General features: G+C 41.9%; 1 protein-coding gene across 4 annotated transcripts in view; it reads right to left on the reverse strand.

Moving 5' to 3' along the window:
• PLXNB2 (plexin B2) overlaps positions 1–26874 on the reverse strand; it is a 262685-nt gene that overhangs the window by 111044 nt on the left and 124767 nt on the right. For 2 of the 4 annotated variants that reach the window (XM_030014280.2, XM_030014278.2), the window contains one exon: positions 7938–8006. In XM_030014280.2, the coding sequence (XP_029870140.1) occupies positions 7938–7939 (2 nt within the window). In that variant the 5' untranslated portion in view covers positions 7940–8006. Of the gene's footprint in view, positions 1–1297; positions 1376–7937; positions 8007–22225; positions 22244–26874 lie in introns of those variants that run through there. The other 2 variants (XM_030014281.1, XM_030014277.1) reach the window with 2 other exon arrangements.

The following is a 26874-nucleotide window of genomic DNA, read 5'->3' on the forward strand; positions in this document are numbered from 1 at the left end:
ATTAACTGAATCAAATAAGGTTGAGGCTTGCCTTGAATTTAGCCCTAAAAATTTATTAAGCAGACAAGTATTTAATTCTTAGTTTTATCCTTTTAAAATCCTTTAATTAAATATAGCATTAATTGAACTAAAGATTATTATGGAGATTTTTCTCAACTAATACATCTAAATGCATTAAAGCAGGGAGAAAAACAAAACAAGAATACAAGCCAGGCTTATAAACAGATTCATATAAACAGCATTAAGAAAGTAACATCCTGAGAGCACAGGGCATTTTTTCACGTTTGCTAGCACAAAAGTAACAGCAAAGGTTAAGAGCAGTGAAGGTGGTGTATTCCATACAAATCAACACGCTAATGCAAACCATAATACATACCAGTTCACCTAGGACAATTCCTTAAACAACATCACTGCTATCATAAAGCGAGAGGATACAGGGCACGAACGGAGCAGAAGTCCTCAAACTGCTAGCTATGAAGAGACCTGTAACGCCCCTGCAGCCAGGCTGTTCCAGCACCAAACCAAGTGGGATCAGCAGCATTAAGGCTTCAAATGGACTTTTGCAGAAGCCCTGGTCTGAAAGCCATGGAGTGGTAGCCCCGTGCAGGGAGTTGGGAGCAGCAGGGGCTACCACTCCAGCCTGTGGGGCAGAAGGGAGCCGTAGGGCAGCTGAGGTGAGGAGGGTGGCACTGCCCTGCCTCCCCCAGGGAGATCCCCCTCAAAGCCCTACTCCCTGGGTTCTGTAGGCTCAGAGTGCGTGTCAAAAATTAATTAAACCTGGAGTGAATGGGGCCTCATAAAATTGCTCGTTTATTAGTAATTGCACAGTTGCTACAAGCATAGCATTCAGAGGCTTCCCCCCCTTCTCCAACAAGGAGACAGCAGCAAGATCATGAGCAAGAAAAGCAGCAGAACAGTGCCCTTATCTGTGCCTGTTCGTGCTGGTATTGTTCACACTGGTATCGTTCACTCGCCTAAAATTAAAAAGAGGGGGGGTGAGGAAGCAGACTTCACCAACTCCAACATGGCTCACTTTGGCCAGGAATCAAAGGTTTATGGAGACAAAGCTAACGTAGCATCCAAGAACGACACTAAAAATTATATTCAAACTCTAGAATCAGCGCAGGAGTCAACACTGAGAACTGATTTGCAACAGTTCCCTCTAAGTCCGTAAGGCATTTCTTTTTCTAAGTGGGGACAATTCTCAATTTTCATTGCCAGACACAACAAGAAACCTGGTGCCAATGTTCTTACTTCTGTGAGAATACAGAATGATACTCCAAACAGGCATCACAACCTGCTTATTCTGTAAAATCCTGTGGGCTGACACACTGAGTTGAGAGCGTTACAGGCATCCATCCACCTCTCAGTCCCACTGTGGATTAGGAGAAGGAAGAAACCTGTTACAATGTGGATGATAACCAAGCAGTTGTATTCACCAATGTTTACAGGAGGAAAAGGAGGACAGTTTAGGCTGATACCTTCAACAGAAATTTGTCAGTGAATCTCCTCCCTGCATCCCCCCAAAACTGAGATAACCCCAAAACTTCAAATTCGGCTTTAGTAGGACAAAGAACTGATGCGAAGCCCTATTTTACTGCACCCAGCTTTTCTGCTTGGTTTCGCTAGGCTTGGGTAAACTGCTTTTTGCTTTCTCTTGATGTCCCCAGGATGCAGCAGCCCTTGCCAAAAATAACTCCATTTTCATTTTCCTTCACAATTCCCTTGCAGAGGTCTGCACTCTTTTAATGCTGTAGCATCACATATCCTTTTAATCCCTGCCCACACATTTTAACATTTCAAACACATGATTATTTATAAATGAAAAGCCACCAGGGCTTTGGTGAGGTAAAATGGTTTAGTGGGGACTGAAACTGGGGAGGGGGGACAGGGGAGGGTGAGTCATCATTTTCTGGTTTTAATCCTTCACTCCTCCTCTGTTTCGGGCTTTGTTATTAGCAGTAGCACTTATTCACTTTGAGCAGGGCCAAGACAGCAAACAAGTCCTCTGAATATGAAAGCCAAACAATTCCAACTCCTAATTCAGCCCTGCACGCCTGCTCCAGGCTGTTCAATCCCTTGAGACCCCTTTTTGTAGCCCAGGCTTTTCCCTCCTTTAAGTGCCAACCCATCGACGGCCTTTGGCTGGGGTTTTGTCCGTTCCCACCTGCTCCTGGCAAGAGGGAGAACAGACTGGGATGGAGTGACGCCATCCTTAAGTTTTGTGCCTCATTCAGGACTGGGCATTGCCACACCGAACGGAGCAAACAGGTTAGAAAAACTGTTTTCACAGACAAAGCAAGGCACTTGAACACCACTACCGCTCCAACTAAAACACCACTTGGAAACAAGTTGCACTGCATACTGAAGGGGAGACAGCACTTGTTCAAAATCCCCTCTCCTTTTTGGTCGTTGCTCAACAGGGCAGCAAAAAATTTGTCCTCCAGCCCAATTATACCACTCCGCTGATGCTGTAACAAAAGGAGAAAGAGCCATGACAGAAATAACAAGGTAACCTGCATCTCTAATGGAAGCAACAGCAGGAGGCAGAAAAATTAACTGCCACCATACACCATTTTTCTTTCCACTTCAAGCACCCTCTCCCTCTCTAAACACTCCTTCTATACACACCTTCCTGCAAATAAAATCTCTTAAAGACTGACCCTCCCAAGCCCATCTATACCTCATACCTTTTGCAGCTCCACTGAGAAACAACCGTTTGCCTTAAACTGTGAGAGCTGGGCAGTGCAGGAGCCCGAGTCCAGCCTGGGAATTGACAACATGCAAGTTCCAGCTCCAGACTTTTTAGGGATGCTTAAGTTTGGAGAAAGCCTTAAGTGTGGACGCCTCAGGTTCAGCTGCCATACCCACATTTCTGTACCAAAATACTTGCACTCAGTTTCAAAAGTGTGAATACTCTTGAGCTCCAAGTATAATTTAGGACAACTAAGAATATGAAGAACCTCTGAGAATTAGACTACTCATTTCAGTAAATTAACTAGGTAGCAACTGTGAAAATGCTGATGTTAGACAGTATTTCAGCTTCCTGGGCTATAAATGGATATAATTTTTACTTACCTGACAGGTGTGTCATGAGAATTAGCTAATATTGACACTTTGATCTTTAAAATGCTTTGCCAAGTATTAATTAAGGAAGGATCATTTTGCATTTAAAATAGCTAGTATTTTGAAGTTGAATTTGTCTCCGTCCCTCTCCTAAAATGGTAAAGAATCTACTGTTTGCTTTTCTATGTATTCCCCAGGAGATTATTTCAGAGAAATATGAGAAAGAAAGACTGACATGCGGATCTATGTTTCAAGGAAGATGAATGGATACCTCTAAATAAAAAGCTGTGTTTTGTTGCAAGAATCTTCTCTCCTGTGGGTCTTTTAACCAGACCTGTAGACTTAGGTCAAATGTTACTGAATGTAGGGAGAAAGGACACCCCCACCCCGCAATAAACCACCTTTTTACAACTAACCTACTAGTATTTTTTACAAGCAGGTCTCAAAGTAAAGTATGAGAGTTCATAACACATTGCAGACATTCAAGTACTGCATCTACTCGTAAAGCATGGCCTCATTTCTCCATAGAGGGAAAGGTGCCAACATATAGGCAAAACTCTATTACAGTTTCATCTGTAGCCAGTGATATGAAATACGTTGAAAGCTGCACGATGCTTTTATTAGATGGGTCACCCATGTAGGCTGCTGCCAGAGAAAGATGGAGAGCCAAGGCTTGCCTGTGGAGCCAGCTCTCCCCCAGCCACTCCGCGCTCGATAATAAGGGCAGGACTTTCACCATGGGCACTCTTGTCGCAAAGATCTAGCAGCAAAGGCATGACATTTGGCCTCTACATGGCCCAGTGAATATAAACCCAGATTAGAGGGAAATAAAAGATTGTACTTGATAGCATATGGGAAAACAGCAGCATAAGTCTCCGAATAAGCTGCTCTGCACACCCCAGAGAGATCATTATGCAGGGCTTTCCTGTGGTTGCTACTGCTGGTGGTTACAGCCTGACCTGGTGTCACCGGCTACTCGTGCTGGTGGTGCAGAGACATCATTTCTCCTGGAGCTGCAGTATTTTCCTTACTGTCAGCCAGGCAACACAGGGAAGACAGAGCGGAAGGGAAAGAAAAAAAGATGGGACACAGGTATTGGAAGAGATGCCAGAAAGCGCATGCATGAAGATAGATGCAACCCCTGTGTAGTCCCCCCTAATGCCCTTTAGGGTCTCAGGGTGATGACAGCAGAAAATCTGTGAGAATGTTTTGCAAAGCCCCCATCTCATGCTCGCCCGCTGTCCAAGAAATGCAGAAGATACTGAACAAATGTTACCCGATGTTTCGGTGACTTAAGTCCTATGGATCTAAAGATTAGTCTTGGAGGTGATTCTGAGGACTCAAGTCTGATTGATTGTCATATCTAGAAAATACTAGAATTAAAGTTCCTTATGTGAATCCTTCACAATAGTCTTTATGATGGGAGACTTTCTCCCCTGTTCTCCTGCCTCATTTCATGCACAGCATAGACATTATTTAATGAACTAGCAACTCTTCAATATTTATTTTTCTCCTCATTATCCAGTGAGGCTCTATGCCTTATTTACCATGCTATCCAAATGCTGCTGAGAATTATTTATAGCATTTATGATATAGGAGCCAAGTTCTTATAAACAACAATTAATTTTACTATACCCAGCTGGATCCAGAAACTAAGGTGGACATTTTTGGGATGGGCACTATTTTTGAGCAACTACTTTATAATCCTAGAAGTCTAAAAATCATCTCCGTAGACTTTCCAGAAAGAACCTGCCTATCAGCAAGCAGAGCTTAGTAACAGCACATGACATGATGTGGTCCTCACCCTTCACGAGGGTGTTTGAACCAGGCTATTTACGGTGCCAGTGCATACATTTTACTTAAGAAATACTGTTGAGAACAGTGAACAAAACACTCAATGCTACATTAAGAACTTGTTCAAGGGATCTCAGATTGCAAGATGTGCAGTGAGGACTAATTTTGGTATCCAGTTAGGGCTGGGTGTTCTTCCCCCCCACTCTGTGCACTTTCTTGCCTGTGCTCTACTTGAATGTGCCTGCTCCTGATTCCCTAAGGTACACACTCCCCATCCTTCTCCTTGCAGTCACTGTCTCAAGATTATTTTGATGTATCATCAGTATAAAGCAATACAATTCACAGCTTATCATCCCCTCCAGTCCATTTTACATTTTTCCTAGCCTTCCCCTATTTTTTAAGGGGGAACCCCCCCCTCACTCTCCCCATCTCCCCTCGCCTCTTCACTAGGTGAAGAAACACAGCAAGCCAATTTTTCACTGGATTCCTCCAGCATGCCAACTTTGGCTTTCAGCTCTATGAAAGGTCAGTCCAGAAGTTCATTGGAAGAGAATGAGGAAGAGGAAGTTACTGCAAGTTTATTCCATTTTCTGGCTTTATGGGTAACCGAAGCCAAAATCCTACCAGCTATCCTACCAAACCATTATAATGTATTCAAACACAAGTTTCAGATTTAATTTTCAATTTTGACTAAAATAAAATTTTTTAGTAAATATCTCTGCATGCACTACACATCAAAATGGATGATTGTAAGAGGAGGTGCTGGATTTCATAGTTTCAGGGCTCTACCTCCAGTTTGTGAGTGACTCCAGGCAAAGTCACTGCTCCTCTTGGTTCCTGTTAAGTGCTTTGTTCCCTCTCTTGGGCTCTGCTGACTTTTTATATGAGAATGTCTCCATAGCCACTTCTGTGATACAAACCCAAAAATAGATATGAAAAGGTATTTTCTCCTCTCCACATCAACTTGTTAATTTGGTGTTACTGCAAAAATCCCAGCCAACGTGAGGCCAATTAATTTTTGAAAATTATTCACGTTAAGAAGGATACATCTATAATTTTAATGTCAGATAGCTGCAAGAGCCAAATCAAGAAGGTGGTTTCCATTTAGGAGCTCAGTCTACACATGCACAAAATTAAAAGATCAGAAAAATAAGATCTATTTGAGATTATATTTATTTTTACATCAAGGACAATATGCTAGCATCCATCTCTCCACAAGGATATGTTTATTCCTATGCCAGTTTCATGACCAGCTAATAATCACGTTGTCAATAGTCCACTACTCAACTTCCTGAAATACAGCCCTACTTCATGTCTTTTATTTGTTTTCACATACATACATATATGAAATGACATTTGAACTGGGCAGATATCTTTTACAATTCAACCCATACTCGAATGGTGCTCTCCTGCTAAACAGGCACTTAAAAAACTACAAACAAAACACAAATTCTGCTTATTTCACAAAAAATGGGAACTGAAGATAACAGTACCTCTTTCCAAGTTTACTAGGAGAAACAGCTGAAGATTGAGTTGGTGAAAATAATGTGAAAATAACTCAAGAAAAACTTTTACATGTACAAACTTGACACACACACATGGAATTGTTTAAGAAGTGCCACTGGCCTGAACAAGGTCACTCGAGATGTACTTTTAGGACTCTGAAGCAACTCAAGTGACTGATCCCAGTAAATGCCTTCAAAGTTTGTTTTGTTTTGTTCAATACACACCAGAAGGATTTGATTTTATATCTTATAAGCCTATATAGGTTTCAAACTGGGCCAGATACCAGTAATGTAGACAGTAAATGCACAGCCTAGCCTCTAAATCTTTAGCTTCGGTACAATGTCGTCAAATCTGAGGATCTTCATTTCAAGCAACCCTGTATCAGTAGACAACTCCATATAAACCAGACAGCATTTTGCAATGTTCCTGCAGTATCTCACTGTTTCAGTACTATTGGTCAGTTAGTAATTTTAGAAGACAAGTTTATAAAAGCCCAAAGGCTAAAATTAAAACTGTCCCAGCTTGTTAGACATTTAAGACAGGATCACTGTCCTATTTGACATCCAAGTCATGAATTCTGTACTTTATGCAGCATTTGGAAAGGCTTAGTTGACTGCTTCCAAACTCATCAGGCAGACTCTGGGAAATGGAAGGTGAGATCGTGGGAAAAATGTAGTACGAAAAAATACTGGAATGAATCCGTAGCAACTAGAAGTTCATGACTATCACTACCCTGCACACCAGAGCCACTCAAAGCCTCCTGGGGTATGATTTGCAGAGATATGGCTTTGCTTCACACACAAATATGTACGTACATATACACATGTGCATGCACACAGTTAGGGAGTGAACATTGTTATGAAATACAGCTAGGGAAAGCAATTACTTTAAGAAAAATAAAGGGGTATTCACCAGCAAAGTAACAGTTTCAAAAGGGTCTAGAAAATGAACCAAAGCTCTTATTGTTAGAGAACTATTGACTCCAGGTTTGAAAAAGTGACCTCAAGTGAGCAATGATGCACTTAGCCTGGAACTTGCAGCCGCTGTATTTCACTCTAAATTGAATTGTCAATCCACAGTGCAATCTTCTTCTACTATAAACTCACATCTTTGTGGCAAGTATACAGAAAAATACTATATACTGGCTGCATTATTCCAAGTTAGACTAAATTCCTCTGGAAATGGAAAATATGTCCGCATTACAGAATTTAAAGATCCTCATGGGTATTTATACAGGGGTAGTGGTTTTTTTTTTTTCCATTTAAGGGCACTTAGTGACAACTTCGTGTTGACATTTTTCCTGTGAACAGTTCTTAAGCATGCAAATAACTAATAGCATGTGGCCCTATTAAAAGCATTTAGGTACGTATACTGTACAGCCCCATGCAGAAAACTACGTAACAGACATTTTATACCTGAACACCTATGCACAATGATCAGATTCAGCATTCTTGCCATGTTAAAAGTGGTCTTTTTGGTAAATTAGCCTGTCAGTTTAGCATGATTTATAATATCACCAATGTCAGTGGTTTGCAAACATAAATAATTGACATATGCTGTGAAATACTTACATTCACTTTTCTACTAAGTCTTCTTCACTACAATCAAGTTATTTTCCAGGACAGTGTTAAATCTTCTTACTAAATAAAAGAAGGCAGCAATTAAAAATATATTCATATGCATTAAGCTATGCTCAATCACCTTGAATTTATGAACTTTAAAATATTGATTTAAGATCATCTATAGTGTCCCATAAACTGGTAATTTGTTTATATAAAGTCAATTTTATTACATTTTAAACACAACTTTAGCACACCATAACTTTCAATCCTGAGGCTAAATGGGGCAATGTTCTGTATTTCCATAGCTGCTCAGATTATAAATCAGATGGACAGCTGCTCACAGATGTATAACTAATTACTGAAGAACTGAGAGCTCAACTGATATATTACCAGAAAGAATGCCTGGCATTACAGATGGGGTATTGTATGATTTGGCACTCTTCTAGCTAGAGCTTGAACACACTCTTATCAATGGCAGTACTCAGCACCTCCCACGATCAAACATTTAAGAATGGAAGAGAAACAGTGTCTGTCCCTCTAGGGAAGGATAAAATACCATCTGATATTCTTTAACATCACTGTATATGCCAAAAAGTGATAAAAAAGGGTTCACGTAGATTGTTCAACATGAATGTGAAGATGACAACTGTCCTTGAAAAAATATCCTAGTCAATAGACGTAGTGAGTGCTGAATGCCCCAACCTGTTTCTTACATACCGTTATTTCTCAGTTACTTTTTAGCAAAGCATGCGATGCTCACTCAAACAGTTTGCAGCGAATGCCAATGCACACTCTAAAAGATCACCGCATGGCAGTTCCTAGGGAAGAGAGACCCAAACACCTGGCAAAATCCACCACCTTTTCTCCAGAGCCATCTCATCTCAGCTGAACCTGACTTGGAGACTTGTGTAACACTGGCTCCCCAGGGAGGTAAGACACAAACATCAGCAGGGCTTTTCTTTTTCCTTCGTGTTCCTTGAGGCTGTCCAGTACTAAACCAAGTTTATTTTGTTAATGTTCGATGGGATTTAATTTCTTGTTTGCATTCCCCATATCTAGTTGCTGTGGTAACAAATTCTTTAAGACTATGTACATTCATCTCTTCCCAGGGAAAAGCTGTTTGAGAGAATCTGCACCCTAACTGGGTGGAGGATGAACATGGATACTCAGAAAAATCGTGAGATAAGGGACATGGGAGAGGAGCTGGGTGAGATATTTAGACCACAGCTGCATGATACGGCCTAACTGGAGAGTGTAGGCTTGGATTGGGACTGAGGGAAGTCATACGAGGGGAGTGTAAGTAAAGCAGCCAACCCAAGAGACAGACAAAAACTTTAGACTTTAAGACCAAGGGAAAGGGCAGATTTTTTTCTATGTCTTACTGACAAAGCGAAAAACAGATCTGGTGCAACTTAAACATATAAAAGCAAAGGAAATACAGAAGTAAAAGGAAGTGCAAAGGGATGTGAAAGATCATGATACTGTCAACAACAGCCAAGAAGGAAGGAGGTGGAGCTAGTCAGCAAGGAAACAAGACTTCATCTGGCTGAGGAGTTCCCTTTATACATCCATGTTGCCACTCTCCTTTAGACCATTTTTGCGAGCATTGCTGAATAGTGATTTAGGCACATCTTGCACAGTTCACATCTCAACTTTGCAGATGCAACAACTGAAGTGCGTGGAAATTAGTATTTGGCTGAGCCTGGAAAAGAAATTGAACGCTGTCAGCCCGACTGTTGTGTCCATCCAGTTATACCCCCAGTAATAAAGGTATGTCCCCTGCTAGTAACATCAGAAATTTATTATTGAGAAAACAGGTTCAACCATAACCCAGGAACTGGCAGAGAGTCATCGGGCTACTTATGTGTCACTTCTCACGTGGGTACACCAGGCATTTTAGTCTGTAGTTGGTAATCAGCTGTGCCAGAGAATGATGTTACCAAACTGTAATCAATTTTCTGTATTATAAAATAGGAAGCCTTTTTCATAAGATGCTTGGGACACAAGTCAAAATCTCACTCACTGTCTCCCTATTTATTCAGACTGAGTCATCAGATTTTCCAGGTTCCTCCACGCAAATGGCATGCTGCTTTGGCTAGGTTTAGATGGACACAGGTGGTACCACCTGCCGCAAAGCTTCCTGGTCTTGTTTGGTTTTGGTTTTTCCTTTTACCTCCTGCTCGTAGCACAAAAGCTCTTTTTCAGCATCTTACACTGGAACACCATGAGGAACTGGTCTTTCATGGTATGGATTTGGCCAGCTGGCCAGTCAAAATGGACTGCTTAAACTAAAGGAACTAAAATGCACATTGCTATCAGAGCTCCTCTGACAGTTGGAAGCTCTTGCAGATTGACCTAAAGTTAAAAGTACTTAGATGACACAGGGGAGTTGTTCTTTAAAGGTGACAGAAACTATGAGCACAAACAGAGCAACTAGGTAGGGGGATGCTCACACAACCTAACTTCAGTCTAACAAGGTTGATCTTCCTGTTTCTTCTCTCTCCACTGCCTCGACAGAGAGGGTCCTGCCATGGATCACCTTCTGAAGGAGGAATCAATCTTCCCTGAGCTGTTTTTTGGATGAGACTCCCACTCCCCTCCATAACCCGCAAGGGACAGCAGGGAGATTACTGCCATTAGACTACATTTAGCTCTTACCGTGTCCCACCCAATCTGAATGCACTTAACTGCTCCCACCTTTCATATGACACAATTTCTGCCTTTCAAATCAAAATACTCCTTTAGGATGAGAGGACAAAGACCACCATGGACGTTTCATGCAGTTAAGACCATCAGGACAGGTCAATAACTCAGCAGAGACAGGACAACCATAAACAACCTCCCCATCCTGCAAGTGCCCTCTCATCAGGCAGCTGTGCCTCTGTATTTAGGGTGAATGTCTCAGATACTGTCATTTCAAAAAGGTGATAAACTCAGGCTGATCAGTCATGTCCAAGTGCAAAATTTTGCAAGTGGATAATGTGCTGCCCAGCACTGCAGCTGCCGGGGGGATCGTGGCTTCCGAAAGCTGCAAGGAATAAAGTGCAGCACTCGTCCTGGGGCACCTAAAGCTGACACAGCCATAAGTATGAGTAAGAACACATTGAGTGCTTTTTTTTTTTTTTTTTTTTTCTGTTTGCTTCTAGAGCTAAAAACAGATCATAAAACACATTTCTTTAAGGGAGGCTTTTGTTTGTTTGTTAGAAAGGGCAGGCACTGGGTCAGGGATAGAAAGTTGTACTATCCGGTTCCCAGACACAGTCCTTATTCCCCTGAGCCTTCAGCTATATGTAACATATGCAGCAGATACTGTTCATATATGCTTTTGTACACCCATGGAACTTTTATCCGGCTGTTGAGCTAACGAGCATGGTGCACTTGATAGGATGGAGCATGTAGGATAACACTACATACTGCTTTTTTGAGCTTAATTTTGAAAATGGATCTTCTCATTTCAGTGCTGGGAAGGCTACATTACAACACTGAGATCATGTCCATATGGAAACAGGATACAGAATTTACTATTAAAACTTCAGGGTGATATCAAATGTCAGCTTAAGACTCTAAACATTGCAGTGTATTTACATCTCTAATTAACTCTGTGTCACACTACTACACTCCAATATCTGGCCCATGCTGTATCTTCCCTCACCTCCAGCTCTCCAGCTTACGTTGCTCTTGGTCATCTCTATTCTTGCCCTCTCCACCTCCTTGACCTCAGAGACACCCGCTCCGCTTCTAGTACATGAACTTGAGAGTTTTATTACTGACTTCCTTTCTGTCTGCTCTGCTTGGCTACCTCAGGCTTAGTATCCTTGTTGTCTTGAAGCTGCTCAACATAGCTCTACCTTTGATACACTTAAATCTCATACTGCTTAAACTCTTTTTTTTTTTTTTGCTTTGGTTTCCAGTCAACCCCATGTCCTTTTGACCTCAATTTTATGCACTATGAAAAGACCTTGACTAAACCTGTGCAAAAATTAACAGAATATTAAAATAATAATGGAAGTGTTTAATATTGCCAGATATACCTCAAAAGAACAACTGCTTTCACTCAGCCCTTTCATTTTGCTCTTCCTGTAGTTTGTGGGACAAAAAGGAAAAAAAAAAAAAAAAAAGGAAAAAACCCATATATGCCCAAGTTTTCTGTTCTTAAAATTTAAGAGACTCAGACAAAAATCTGAGTTTTACAGATATGCTATAAGAACAAAACCCAGCATAACCCAAAACTGAAACCAGGTAATTTGTGCTCCTTTACCCTTTCTGAATATCCTTCACTTTAGTCTAAGGAGACTAAATACCTTATCTCTTTATAGACTTTTCCAGAGAGATTTCTTAACTACAGAATTAAATACACTAACCACAAAGTACTTCTTTCTCTGCTGTCCCTTCTGACCATTCTAGAAATCCTACCTGCTCTTTCAACAGTATTTCACTGCAAAGATCAAACAGGAAGAACGTTACCCTGTGAACTCTCAACAGGTTGAGATCCAGCATCTCATGTATTCGGGCAAGAATCAAAGCAAGCATCAGTGGAAGAGTGGTGAGTAGCACTTTTTCCAGCCTCTTCAGATTGTTATTTATCAAACCTTACAAGATACTGGACAAAATTGTTCCCTGCCTTGTCACTTATGTTGCACATAAGGCAACAGGACTCCTCTCTGATCAGCAAGGTGCGAATGCTGATACATACTTGTCAAGCTGTCTGGCATAAGGATTTAATCCAATGCAAAGCAACAGAGAAGCAACCCCAATTTCTCAAAAGCTATTTGAGAACCCCTTAAACCTCACTTCCTCATCTTCCAACACCATATTTAGCTTGGTAACGTTACAAGGGTAAGGATACCAAGAAATCATATCTACAAGTTTTAAGCCTTTGCAGAAAAAGCTATTTTAGAAAGGTCCTCAATTATGAAGCATAAACATGATGCCTGATAGTGAGCTGTAATACAAAGAATTTTACTGGCACACACTGGGGATGGCCAGCGTAACTCATGGTTATTTTGGTTGCAAATTAACACCATTGTCCTAAACTCATATCATAATAGCCATGCTACACAGTAATTTTAACTATACTGGTTACCTGTGAATGCTAAAATAGCAAATCGGAGAGGCAGACTTTTAGCACAGTAATGGTTGTACATTTTTTTTCATCATGAAAATGAAACTTTACAAATCGGGTGTAAAAATGAACTCCAGGTTGTCTTTAGTTTAAGCACACCTGCAGTGACCCTGGCTAGTCTCTGCGACAAGCTCAAAAACATATGCAACTCAGAGAAGACCAGAATTTTTCTACATGTTAGGTGAACCAATACACATTAGAGACATCTACATATATTAATTTTTTATCTCCAACTTGAGTTCCAGGGAGTTAAGGTGATAAATGCAAAATCATAAACAGTACAATCTATGCCCATGACTTTTCAAATGCCATTTGGCAAATTATTTCAAAATGAATGCTGTGAGAAGTAACTTATATCACAATACAGGAGATTTACAGGAGATGAGACATGGTGTAGGTGTCTCATCAAACCCAGTAGTTTCACTGTACGCAGTACAGCCAAAGCAAGAAGGTAGGCTCTTCCAGAAGGCAATGGAAACTGGGTTTCTTTCTCTTACTGTTGGCTAGAGAGGCATGCCAGTTGCTCATGTTAGGAGTCTGATTTGTTAAAGTTAATATCCTCATTATGTAATGGAATAACATTTTCTTAGTTTTGTTCCCTCTGGCTAAAAAAGACTCAGAAGTTAGTGAAAGACTCATCAATGACTTTGCTCTGATATACGCTGCATAAACATAGAGAGACAGTAAATAACCTCTCTTTAGTAGCTTAGCAGGGTCTTTTCAGTCCTTAAGATGACCACATGCAGACTTTCAACAGCCATCTTATTAGCCTTTTCATCAAGCACTTTACTTTCTCCACATGTGCCAGGAGACCAGAGTGGACTTCCTGAAAAGTTGCCGAGGCAGATCTTTCATTTCTAACTCGCAGAGCTTCCCGACTAATAAAGGCTGCCTGAAAGCAGGAACCCAATCTCTGACTATTAACTAAACACTTGCCACTTACATTCTAGCTGAAGGTTAATCATCAAGTAGTTTACAAAACATGTGCTACTTTGGAGACCAAAGGTGAAATCCTACAGTCACTTGAAGTGAGAGTTTCCACAAGGCCAGAATTGCTGTCCTTAACACGCATGTGTGCGTTAATGTGTTCACATAGGAAAAGGCTACAGGAGCCGCCAACATGCTCTTATGCAAAGCCAGAAACCACTCACACTTCCACTTTGATGAGCCTGTGTATTTAAGTAGCCTTGCTCAGTTAAAATACATTTATACTTATCTACCTTTGAAGAGCACACCATGCTCAAGGTCCCAAAGAGACAAGCCTTTATTGTCCAAGGGGCAGAGTGTAAAATAAATTCAAATGCTCTTTGTGCTTACTGTTACTCTCTTGGTTAGCTTTAGACAGCACTTTTGCAGCATGCGAGGAGACTGAATTTTTCTCTGAAGCCTCTCCCCTTGCTCTGACAGCAAACAGGGCCAAGGCCAGCCGCTGTGACACGCTGTCTCCATGCAAGGGGCCTATTTGTGCAAGCCGGTGGTCTCCCAGCAATGCAAGATGCTCCCCACGTCACGAGCATCACCTAGTGCAGGTGACAGGAGAGAGAGCACCACTACACAGCAGAACAAAGTTTATTCTTAGTTTTCCAGGAATTCAACATATTACTGGCACAGCCAAATTTTTAAATTACCCAAAATTCAAAATTACCCAAAGCTTACAAGTTGTTTTCCCTTCACTTTCCTATTCCTTCAAAGTCCTAAAATGAGATTGCTGTTTCCCTTTGTTCTCAATTCTCAGATAATCCTCCTTTTTTTTTTTTTTCCTTTGGCTTCTGAGTGCCAAGGAAGAGAAGAGGCATAGAGAGAGGTATACTGGAAAATGAAGCAGACTGCCACCTATGTTTGTGCTGACTGTAAAAAACAGTATAAACACAGATCAGTTAGACTAGTTTGCATTCACCAGCAGTTTTCAAAGTCCTGAAGTAGCTCAATCATTTCAAAATACCAATAAGTATTTCACTGACAAGAATTATGAGGAATGTCATGTTATTCTGGTAATGTGCAGACTTAAAGGTAGCTTTGCGCTTGCCGTAAAATACTCTACAGCTGCTGCTTTGGCTTAAAACAACCCCAGCAACACCAACCACCCCGCCTTCACAAAACACAGCTGTTAACTACTAACTGAAGAACACAAAAATTCACCAAAATTGTCCTACAACCATTACTGTTCAATCAAGGTAAATTGTGCGACATCCAAGGACACTGCTTCAGAGCCTCCCACCTCAAAGAAGAAAATCAGTATCTATTATATTACATTCCCCCTTTCACCTCATGTCATTGAAGGCATTCCACAGGCAGTTTTATTTCTAAGAGCACTGATTTTCAATCGATCTGCTCTGGCCTGGATTTGAAATAGGATACTACATGAAATTGGATCCTGGGAGCCTCAAACATGCCCAGGCTTGCACAGGAGGTTAAACAAAAAGAAAAAGAAGCTTTTTTTTAAACACAATGTGCTAGTAAAACTGATTTTAAAGTGTCCTCCATTTCCCTCGACTGGAAGTAATATATTACCTCTATAAAGTCTTTTATATCAAGCTCTTGAAATTATTTATTATTTATACAATGCCACTGGTGCACACCTCGCCTTAGAAATATGCATTTTAATAGTCAAGCAAAGCGATCCAAACCACCAAGGTAATTAAGACTGCTTTAAAATTGGCTTCACTACCTTTCCCCATACATCTGCCAAGCTACAGCCCAGTCCTGCAGTCTCTTCATCACGTAGTCAGTGGGAGTACTCACACAAGAATTTGAAGGTTTACTCCCTAAATTACAAAATGCGGTCTGCCTTATTGGAAAAAGGAGCAGGCATGACAGTGGAAGTGTGAAAAAGGAGAGGAAAAAATGCTAAGCGTAGGAAGGTAAAAAGGAAAAAAGATCGTTAAACAGGGAATGCGCCATGGATGAGAGAGAGTAAGTGATATAAGGAGATAGTGGCAAAAGATGGTGTGGAAAACAAGAGGAAAAGCATAAAAGAATGGAGAGCTTATCCTGAATACTGTAGGGCTTTAAATGCATTTGCAAGACATTGAACAGAGAAGAAAGTGCAGGAGGAACAGTTAGAGATAGCAAATTGGAGTGGAGAGCCAAGAGCTTTATTTTCAGTTTTTATTTAAAAAGTAAAAATCACCCTAGGTTCATGTTCCACTCCTTTTTCATCCCCCACTAGGATGTCAATTCCTCTGGAGCAGAATATGAGATGCTGTGAGGACTCCTGGCACGGTGAGCCAGGCAAGCCTTGCCAGAGCCCAGACAGGAGCGGTGAAGTTTTGGGTGTCTCCTTCAATTGCGACTGATTTTTCCCAGGATAGCCCATCACACTGCAAATTTTATTTCTTTTGTTTGTTTCTAGAAGAGCAAAAAGGAATCACTGCAAAGCCTGGTTTGAAGCCTGAGTGAAATTTCATCTTCCCCACTGAGAAACGTGGAAAAATCAGAACCTTCTCATTAATACAACAGTGGCCTGGCTGTGCCTCTTGCTGGCCAGATCAGAAAGCATCTCATCAAGCCAAGTTTAAATACCAGGGATGTCTTATTTGTCCATCAAAACCAAGGAACAAGGCAACTCTGCCCAATTATCAGCAATAGAAGAACACTGCCCTCCTTCAAATCAGGCAGAAGGGCTCTTCTCGTCTTCAGTACCTCTCAGGGAATCAGCCTGATCCCTCCCCACCCCCCCTTGCTTCCTCCAAGAGCTGTCTTCCTAATCTGGAATCCTTCAGAGCTGGGAACCGCACCCCCTGCCTTGATTCCCATCATCTGCACCAATTTACGTTAGCAAGCCAGGCCAGCTGGCCGCCTGCAAACCCAAGGAGCCCATACACTCTGATACAGCGCCCTTTTTAAAAAAAAAAAAACCAAACAAAAACAAAAACCAAAACCAAACCCAAAAAAGCACAATAGTCCAGCACAGCTTTGCCTGCCAGGTTAAAACTTGCTCCCTGCCCTGTGAGCTTAACCTACCTGCTGCTGCCGAGCACAATACTTCCCTGGGTGTAGCTGCGCTTCTGGTGAGCGAACCCTTCTTCTGCAAATAATTCAAAGGTATTTCTAGGCTGGGGGAAGGGTGCAGGCTTATTGTTTCTCCTTCACTAGGAAAGATACATATGTTGGTTTTTTTTTTTAAAAAAAGAAACCATTCCAAACTGTGATAGGAGCTGGGCTCGGGCTAATACTGCCCTATCTTGCAGAGCAAGTCACAGCGGGTTCTGTAATCACAGGCTCTGCAAACACTGATTTTACCCCCCTCTATGGGATCTTAACTCACCCGGCGGTCCCGAGCAGAGGACGCCTGTGTTCACAGCTGATGGCATCAACAGGGAACGGCTGGGCAAAAACCCAGCTGATCCGATGGTCCAACCAACTTCAGTCCTTCCCTGGCTAACAACTTGCTCTTCCTTTTTTCTTTTTTTTTTTTTTTTTTTTTCTCCATGAAACCTCTTTCTTTCATGTTTACATGGGGCATGGGCTACGGGAAAAAGTGTTTGTTGTTCAATTCAAGAGCTTTTTTTTTCCGCCAGCAGAGGAAACCGCATTTGGATCCACACGAAGGGAAAAGCAATATTTATAAAGGAAGTTCCCACACTTCCTCTTCAAACAAATCACTCCTGGCTGGTTTTGCAATTACAGCCCTACTGTAAAGAGGAGGCGGGGGGGTGTAAAAAAGCATCGAGCGTATTATTTCCTTTTAAAGTCACTTGCCTCCAAAAAGGCAGCTTCCAGAGAGGAAAGAGTTAAGCACTCGGGACAAACTGTCAAGTTTTCAGTAACTAATTTACTCTTCCTGTAGGCCTGAAGGAAATCCACAGCCGCCACAAATATTCCTTGCTACATTCAATACTACTCTTTGTGAAATGGATTTTAATGGCCAAGCAAAGCGATCCAAACCGCAGATGTAATTAAAGCCGCTGAAGCTGGCTCCACGGGAGGCTGGGAAGCGCCCCGTGCCCCGTCCGGGGGCGGCCGCCACGGCGCAGGCCGGGCAGGGCGGCAGAGACACCGGGAGGCCTCGGCCTCGGCCTCGTCCTCGTCCTCATCCTTGCTGCGGCACGCCGTGTCGCTGCCGACGGGATGGACCCCGCTGGCTGGGAGAGCAGCAGGGGTTTTAAAGGACACGGAGATGTGCGTCAGGAGATGGACAGAGAGCCAGCAGCTCCCCGCAGCCTGTGCCGCCAGTGACCTGCGCAAGCCAGCGTGGGACCTCTGCGGAGGGGATGCTGCTCCGGTCTGGAGGAGCATTTGCTCTCGCCCTGTTTCCAGCCCATGCCCTGCTCCCTGTGTTATAAAGCTCTGCCACCGCAAGCCCACGGGGTTGTAGCGCTGCAGTGTTAAAAACCTCTCTCATCCATGGGAAAACCGTATCCCACAAGCAGTGTTTCCCTCCACACACAGTGGTGAAAGTCTGCAACACTACCGTAGGAAGCAGAGAGATTTTTCTGACAATTCACAGTAAATCAGCTTCTTATTTGAACTGAAATATCTTAATTTCTTCTGTGGTGAGTCAAACCAGTAGTCTGCCTGAAAGGTCGGTACTCCCCTGGTATTGAAACCTCTATTAGATCCATACCCAGCAAAGGAAGAATGAAGTTTTCCCGAAACTCCTATCCAAAGCGTGGGAGGATGGAAAATAAGATCAGCATACCTTGCTGAAAATAGTTCTTGAGATAAAAGACGTGATTGCTTTGGCACTAACTTCTCCCTCCTCCTTCCCTCCCCTCCTCAGCCATGCTGAGGTGTGAAAGGCCTAGGAAACTCCCTGTCCCTACTTTGCATTTTTTTTCATGTTTAATTTTAGATTAGAACACAATTGAATTTGGACTTGATTAACCTTTCATCCAAAGAAAATCCTGCACTTTTGAGTTACTAATTTCATTTGATAACAGCTGCAGAAAACTAACTCCATATTTTTGAAGTTAAATCATTGCCAAATTCTGTTTTCAAGTGCCAGCTGCCCAGAATAAGGCTAAAGAACTTCCAAAACCAATTATATTTAAATTATTAATTAAAACCACTTGGAATATTATGATTAAAATCAATTAGTTTATGCAAAGAGATCTACAGACCTGAAACATAGTTACAGCAAAAGAAATTCATCGGCTGATGAATAATTAATACAGCTCTTCATTTGTTTCACCTCGTGCACCGAGCAGCACAAAAGAAAAAGTCATTAATAGGAGTGGATCACAGAGCTAACAGAGATCATTACACATTTATGATCACTAAACTGTTTAAATGGAAAGTTTGCAGGGCAAGAACAACCCCTGCAATATTAGGTTCAGAACAAACTAAAACCCACAATTTTGTCCATCTGGATGAAACACCAGAGGAAAGAAAAGAAAAGCAGAGCTGCCTCTTAGGCTTGTTTGCTGTAGGTAAGCAGCAAGATCTTTCATCGGCTGTAAAAAGTGAGGTGCTTCTCTGAAACCTCTATCTTCAGACCTGCGAGTAAGATTCATGAAAGCAGCTGGCCTGACTGCCCTCCTGTTTCTGGAAGTAAAACACCATGGCTTGGCCAATTACCTCCACATGCTTACCACGAAGGCATGTGCTTTTATATCCATGCACGCATTTTTTCCTCTCAGCTACCGAAAGAAGCATTTTTCTAGTCTGACATGCTACAGGTCCCTTGGCATAGCACATTTCTTCTTTAAAAAACAGTGGGGTTTGGTAAACAATGCGCAGATTTCCTGGGGATTACCAGAACTACATACCTCTTGTTAAGCAGTGCTCCAGTGACATAAGTTGATGTCAAGGGAAGAATAGTGTAAATCATTCATTGCTGCATAACTAAAAACTTAGCATGTGTTAATTTATAACATTCCTGAACTCAATTATTTGGGTTGGAGTGGGTGGGAATCAGTGGAGTAAACCACAAGCAAACAGTCGCTGTCATGTGCCGCTCTGACGCTACTCCAATTTCATCCTGCTTAACCATTTATCTCCAGCTAAACCTTTACACCATTTCAAAGAAAAAGTTGGATTTGTACGTTTGTTTTTCTCAGAGTATCACTACAAAGGAATGTTGGAGATTAAAAAAGTACCCACGGTGGGAGAACATTTATTGCCTTTTAAACGCTGAATTACAGCAGAGAAGTTAAGAAATGAGGTAGGTGTTTTATCAAAGAGCTTCCTGCATGCTCTGTTACTGGCTCCTCTGCATGAGGCAACAATGGGGATATTTTCACACTATGAAAACACTGATTTTGCAACACATTTCTCCAAATGGGAGGCTCACCTGCCCCCCTCAACACACAACATACCTTCTGCTTCCCTCATTACATTACTCACGCTGCCCTTCTTTTGGTGCTTTTCCCCATAGCCTTCTCTATGTCCTGTCTGCTGAAAACATAGCGAGTGCAGCCAGTAACATTAGACTTGAACTTTCTACATCCTGACATTAGCGGCCTCAAAAAGTAGACAAAACAAGCTGTCCCATTTCTAGACATTGTCTGTGCACTGATCTCAGAATTGAAACCCTTTCTGGTCACAAATGATAAACGATGTGATTTCCTCCAAACAAAGCTTAGCCAACTGTGTCGCACAAAGCCTGCCTTGCCTTGCCTAGGACTGTCTCGTACATGGATAAAGTACAGCCATGAAACTCATCTTCAGTTCTGAGGGCAACTGTGGCTCTGCACAGAGAGTCCCAGAAGAGTACCATTTGCCTAGTATTGTTTAATGGCTAATCGCCCCTGCCTCTGGGCTAATATAAAACAGTTACATGGCTTACAGAAGCAGTTTGTTGCTGCTAACCTGGGAGTATCTATCTGCCCCACACCACAGGGTACACTGTGGACAGCCTTAGAGAAAAAGGGCTCCCGTTCACACCTGGCATGAGCAGCCAGACCCATCCTGCTGAGTATGACCGCAAGGCAGGGTAGCCGGTTCCCGAGGCCAGTCACTCACCAGTGGCTAAGAACAGGCTTATGTTCTGCACCATGTAAAAATGGGAAATCACATTTATACAGGTCCAGCCTCCCAGGTTAGCTTCATTTGTTTTGCTGAGAATGTTTTGCTGAGAATTTACATACAGTCTTGCCAGACATGTCATTTGCAGGGCTAGGATAAAATCCTGACCTCTTTGCAGTAAGAGGTAAAATCCTGAGATGCACATGGTTTCACTCTCTGGATCTTCACATTTGTTTCTCTCCTTACATAAAGGGAGCATTGTTGTCTCACAGGGGTTCACTTTACAGGGCAGGAAGTACCTCTTAGGGTACTGGAAATGAAGGATTTGCCATCCTGGGAATGACCTGCCTTCCTTACAGCACCTCTGCTTGCTGGTTCAAAACAGACTTTCGCGCTTTTCCTAATTCTATGCCTTCCACCAACATGTACTGCCACCAACCCGTTAGCACATATTTTTCATACCTTTTGAACAGATGGAAGTTTTGGGATGAATTACACTCGGTTTCACAGTCAGCCCAATCCCAGGCACAGTGTTAGCACCACGGACAAAAGAGCCCACAGATCTGCTTCATATACCCCTATAGGTTTGCTCTGCCTTTGTACTGACAAAGTACTTAATGGGCAACACTGTAGCTTAAATACTCCCCAAACAAGGCAGACTTTTTAAACAGCAGCCCTAGGTCACTCTACTCTACGGGAAAAAATGATCTTTTGACTGAGAAATGCCCTCTACTCTGCTGCATTTGGGCCTCAGTGGTTGCAGAGCTGCATGTAGTAAGCGCGAACTGAAAGTGATGCCAGAAAGGCAATGCCGTGGTCTTACTAGCATGAAACCTATTACTTTTGTAGCCTATGCTGAAAAAGTGTTTGACATATTATGGTCTAGAATGTGCCTGTATAGCCTATGGTCATAAACTGGCCGATTTTGATTGCTGGGTGTAGGCAGTAACCAAGTAACTAGAAACAAGTAGTTCTGCCTGTAATTATGGAGTATTATAGTGCAGTGAGATCCTGGGTGAATGTGATGGTTTTTCCCCCCACTGTAAAGAAGTCACGGTTTTTCTCAGTAGTTCCTCTCTGTAAAAACAGCGTGCTAAGACACTGCTCGCGGTACAGCCTTGTGCTGTAGGACACAGAGCACCCCATGGCAAACTGTCTCTAATTGGCATGCCTATCTGCCGATCTCACCTCTGAACTCATGGAACAAAAGAAAGCATTAATCCACATCTTCAAGAATTCAATAGTCATTTAGCAGAAGGTCAGGTACCTAATGGGCTGTCAAGTTCAGGCTGTCTATCTGCCGGTCTTCCCAGCTCCCCAAGTTCCCAGGCCTTGACTGACGGTCCTCGGCAGCTGGGTACTTTGTTTTCCTGCCAAAGCACTGTGAAGGCCTGAGCACAGGCGACTGCTTCGCAAATTTAACTTGGGATGACATATTCTGGCTTCACTGAAGGAGAGAGGGAAAAAAAGCAGCCATGAAAAGGTACACAGCAAGGCCTGAGAAATATATTAAGGATGTTATTTGTCCTGTATCACTGGCACTCTTTAACAGAACGTAAATATACTTTCAGATGTCTGCATCGTGCTTTTTGATCCGAACCTTACTATGATCGCAGTAGTTTTAGGATACCTCATAGCAAGGACAATTCTGTGTAAACGCTGTGTGGCACAAATAAAGGTAGCGTGCACGGTTGTACACATTTCCCAGATCTTTTTCAGTGCCACAGGTTACGGAGTGAGTTTGAAAACTACAGCCTGGAATGCAGAAACATTGCTACGGCTCCCAGAAATTTCCAGGAGGTACACAAAGAGGAGGGAGCCCTTTCCAGATTCGTTGGGACACGGCCTGCTGCACATACTTGCTTTTGAACAGTCTCGTAAAACCGAAACATTTTTTTCCAAACAGATCACAGGTCACGTAAGCTTCCCAAGGGATATATTGGTTACAGATGTTTTCATGTAATAAAATATTCCACTCAACTGCAGTATTTCTAACTGATAATGCTAAAACTAAATTACCCTTGTCTAATGGTTATGTCCCCAATGTACTGCTTACCATGGTAAACACTGGCTCATTTGTTACCATTTAGCCAACATAATATTTAATTTTTTATAAGACCACGCCACAAAGACAATGAATTTCAAGTTTGCAAGAACTGCAACATAAGTTTGAACTTTTCAAAAATATATACTTAAAATTCATTTTTGCATATTTGTAGAATAAATTATACCTCTAAGTTTCAGCATTATCATATCAATTTGCATTTAAAAGTTATCTCATTTTTTAAACATGAGTAATTTTAATAATTTTCCAAGATTTCACTCTGAACTTGGAATTATTTTTTAAAAAAAAAAAATCACTCCTTGATTGTCTGAATGGTGCAGGGCTAATAATGAAACATTCAATTTGATTTCCTCCTGGCAGAGTTGTTAGGAAAGGAAAGGTCATTGTGATGGTATCTCTAAAATGATCGAGTAGTTCAAAATAAAAATTTAAAAAAAAAAAAGGAAAAGGAGGAGAAGGAGATGATTGTTTTCAAAATATGCTTACAATATAGCACTAAGAAGGATGGCTATGAAAAGGGGAAAAAAAAATTGTAAATGGAAACTTAACTAGTCTTCTACGGTAACAAGGAGCCTCCCTCAAACCAGGGAAGCTTGTGCTGTTGTACTGTATTATGTCTCTTTGAAAATTAACACCTCAGCATTTCTATTTAAAAGATTAGAGCACTAGGCTCGAGACATCCGTTCCTTTTTTCTCTCTGTATTGGACCATCAAGATCCTCCACCGCCATTAAGAACAATGGAACAAAGTGACTGTTGATGCGATATCACTGTTTCTATGTTGCCGCTTCAAGGATAAAGTCAACCCATTCTAGCTATGCTTTAGAAAGACTGGAAACATAGCAGGGGCAGAGTGTTCTCTGAGGAGGGAGACATAAGCTACTTTAGCACAACTAGCATTATATCAAAAGTAGAACTTGTCCATTTTTAAGAAAATGTGGAAGTCAGTACAACTTGGAAGTAGGATTTTTAGACTAGATCAAAAAAAAAGCATTCTTCTCCAAATTCTACAATGCCATGATCCAGGTAGTCACTGCTTTAATGCTAATGTTCAATGTTTAGTAAAATATTGTATCCTTTCTGAGCCTTGATAAGCAATTTTTGCAGCTATCAAATTCAAATGTATGCTTGTGCTTGGTAAAGTAAGACAACATCACTTTGCAATGCTGCAATGGTCAGAAGCATGCTTTAAAGACTTGCTATGGGGGAAAAATGGGAGAATTTCCCCCCATCACCACATCCCAACTGAAAGGATAATCACTTGTGGAAAAAAGTCATTCAGATTGATGGACGTGCTTCCTAAACACAACAGGGCTGAATCTGACCTAAATGGCTATACAGTGTTTGGAAGAGCTAGACTTTGCTTGGTTCCAAGCAATGCACCAGGAAAGCTTTACCCATTGGACATTTTTATCATAGTCCTGCTAGTCTGCCTATCTCATTGTCATGTTTGATTAGCTCTATATTTATTCTCGGGCCGATACGGTAATTAAGATTGCCAGCATGTACAGGAGGCAATAATGGTTCTCTGATGGCTCCGGCATTTGCAGGGAGGTCATGCAGCACATGAAAACACTAAGCAACAGCCCTGCTCTCATGGCTCAAGATAACATCCAGGACAGGAACAAAGCACTGCATTGTGACCAGTCACTCACTTTCTGAAAAAAGTACAATCCAGTTTTTCTAAGAAGACACTCTCACTCAGAAAACAGAAGCCCAATCTGCTGATATTTGAAAATTTTTCACTTCTTTAGCAGTTTTTAGGATGGTATGACTAAGCAGCAGTAAGAGCAGTGGTTGCTCTGCATCAGTGACTTGAAAACACATGAGTCTTGCACACTAAAATGCTCCTTTCCTCTTCCTTTAAGCAGCCTCTAGCATGGTAACCACCAGCAACGTGCAGATGTAACTTGTAACTCCTTTGAGATCCGGCATACTGCGAAAAGGACTAGCTTTCTGGAATCAAAATCACCTGGACTCAGCAGCAGACCTGATCTGCCAGTGCTGTCCCTGGGAGCTGTGTTCCTGCCGGTCAGCAGGATGCTGCCCATCGAGCACCATCTACCACAGAGCCTTCCTTGACTTTCCCTTTTCCCTTGTTATTTTTGCTGGCTGCCACAAAAAACCTTAGCTAGCTGACATTACTCCCTGGGTAGCAAACCCCATTTATTTTAGTGCACGCATAATATGGGTAGCAGCAAAAAGCACAAATACAACAACCTTGAAGCTCATTTATGGGAGGGGGTATAAACAAAGCAAAACTCTTGAGAGATTCTGCAACTCCTGACACACATATGAACGTACAGCTTGCAGGGAGAAAAAATATTATTTTGAATCATTTTGGTATGTTTTGTGATATCTTTGTCTCGCCCTGGTTGCTCAAGAATAGCACCCAGAAAGCACAGCTAACTAAGATGCCCAACAGTGTCATTTGTCTGTTGCTCACCTGCCTCCCTTCCCCAGACCCTTTATCTACACAGTCAATACCATATCCAAAACCGCACACTGGCTTCCCTGAATGTTTTACTTTTCAAATAAATGCCTAATTAACTCACCCTTTATTTTAAACCATTGTATGCAGCAAAATGCTCCAATTAAAAATGGAATGTCTACTAATTTAAGCCCAAAGGTTCTGTTAAGGCAAGTTTCACGAATCCTAAAAATAGAAATGCATTCATAATTTTTTCCTCACTTTAATTAGGCTTTTTTTTTTTTTTTGGCTTGAATTTAAATATCCTTCTGCAGTATCTTAAACTGCATTGCAGTAGTAGGAACCCCATGCACAACCCAAGAACCATAAGATGAAAGATGACTTGCCTTTTCAATTCTTCCACTCAGAGAGGAGTGTAAATTGGAGACATGCATCCCACAAAATATAAGTGAAGCAATTAAATAGGAGAGAATTCAGAAAGATGGGACTCCCAGAACCAAATTAAACTTCTGGTTGATATGTGTATAGAGAGATCTTGGTCCTTCTCTAATCTATAGTCTTAAGTGATGTGGAAGAAAATAGCATTGTGGTAGTCAAGGTGAAAGTGATATAACTAATGGTAGAGCAGCCAGACTAAGGGCAAGTCTGTTCGGAGTGAGCTGAAAAATATGCTCTATGGGGCTCTTTGAATGACATTACTTATAGCAGTCACAGAATGCAAGGTCATGCTTCTTCAAATACAGGTTAAACTTGTAAGGTGGTGAACTAATCTGGAAAGCAGAGACTTGAAGAATGACTTCAGGGCCACAGTGTGCCGCAGCTAAAACTCTGGCAGGGATGCAGTGGCTAAGACGATTAATGAGATCTTTCAATACATGAGCTAGGGGAAGACACAAAGCAGAAAACATCATTGTAGCACTTCAGAGGAGCATTACTAGGAACAGACGAAGTTGAGGTTATCCAGGGCAATGGGGTAGTAAGCAAAACAATGCTAAGTGGTAGTCATAGACCTGCTGCTTGCTTTGCCTATGCCGAAGCCAAGCTTGCTTCCTTCCTCCTGTTACTGCTGGCAGAAGTGGTGGTGGGAGGAGATGCGGGAACCAGCTCCTCCTAGCCCCGGCCACGCTCGCTCTCTTCCCTCTTCCGCAGTCGGGGTAGCAAGCCCGGATCTTCAGGGTGAACTCATTCGACCCTCAGTACTGGAGCAGCAAAAATTCAGTTTCTCTTACACTGCTGAGATGCCTGGGACTGGTTCTGTCACTTCGTACAGCATTACTGAAATGATTACAAGCATACCTGGCCATGTCTGGCATCCATACTGCACAAAAGATGTTGACAAATTGGGAAGGATTCAGGATGGAGCTGCAAGAAGGATTCAGAGTCAGGAAAAGATGCCCTAAAGCAAGAGCCAGAAGTAGTTC

The sequence above is a fragment of the Aquila chrysaetos genome, chromosome 5 (assembly GCF_900496995.4).
Source record: "Aquila chrysaetos chrysaetos chromosome 5, bAquChr1.4, whole genome shotgun sequence".
NCBI lineage: Eukaryota > Metazoa > Chordata > Aves > Accipitriformes > Accipitridae > Aquila > Aquila chrysaetos.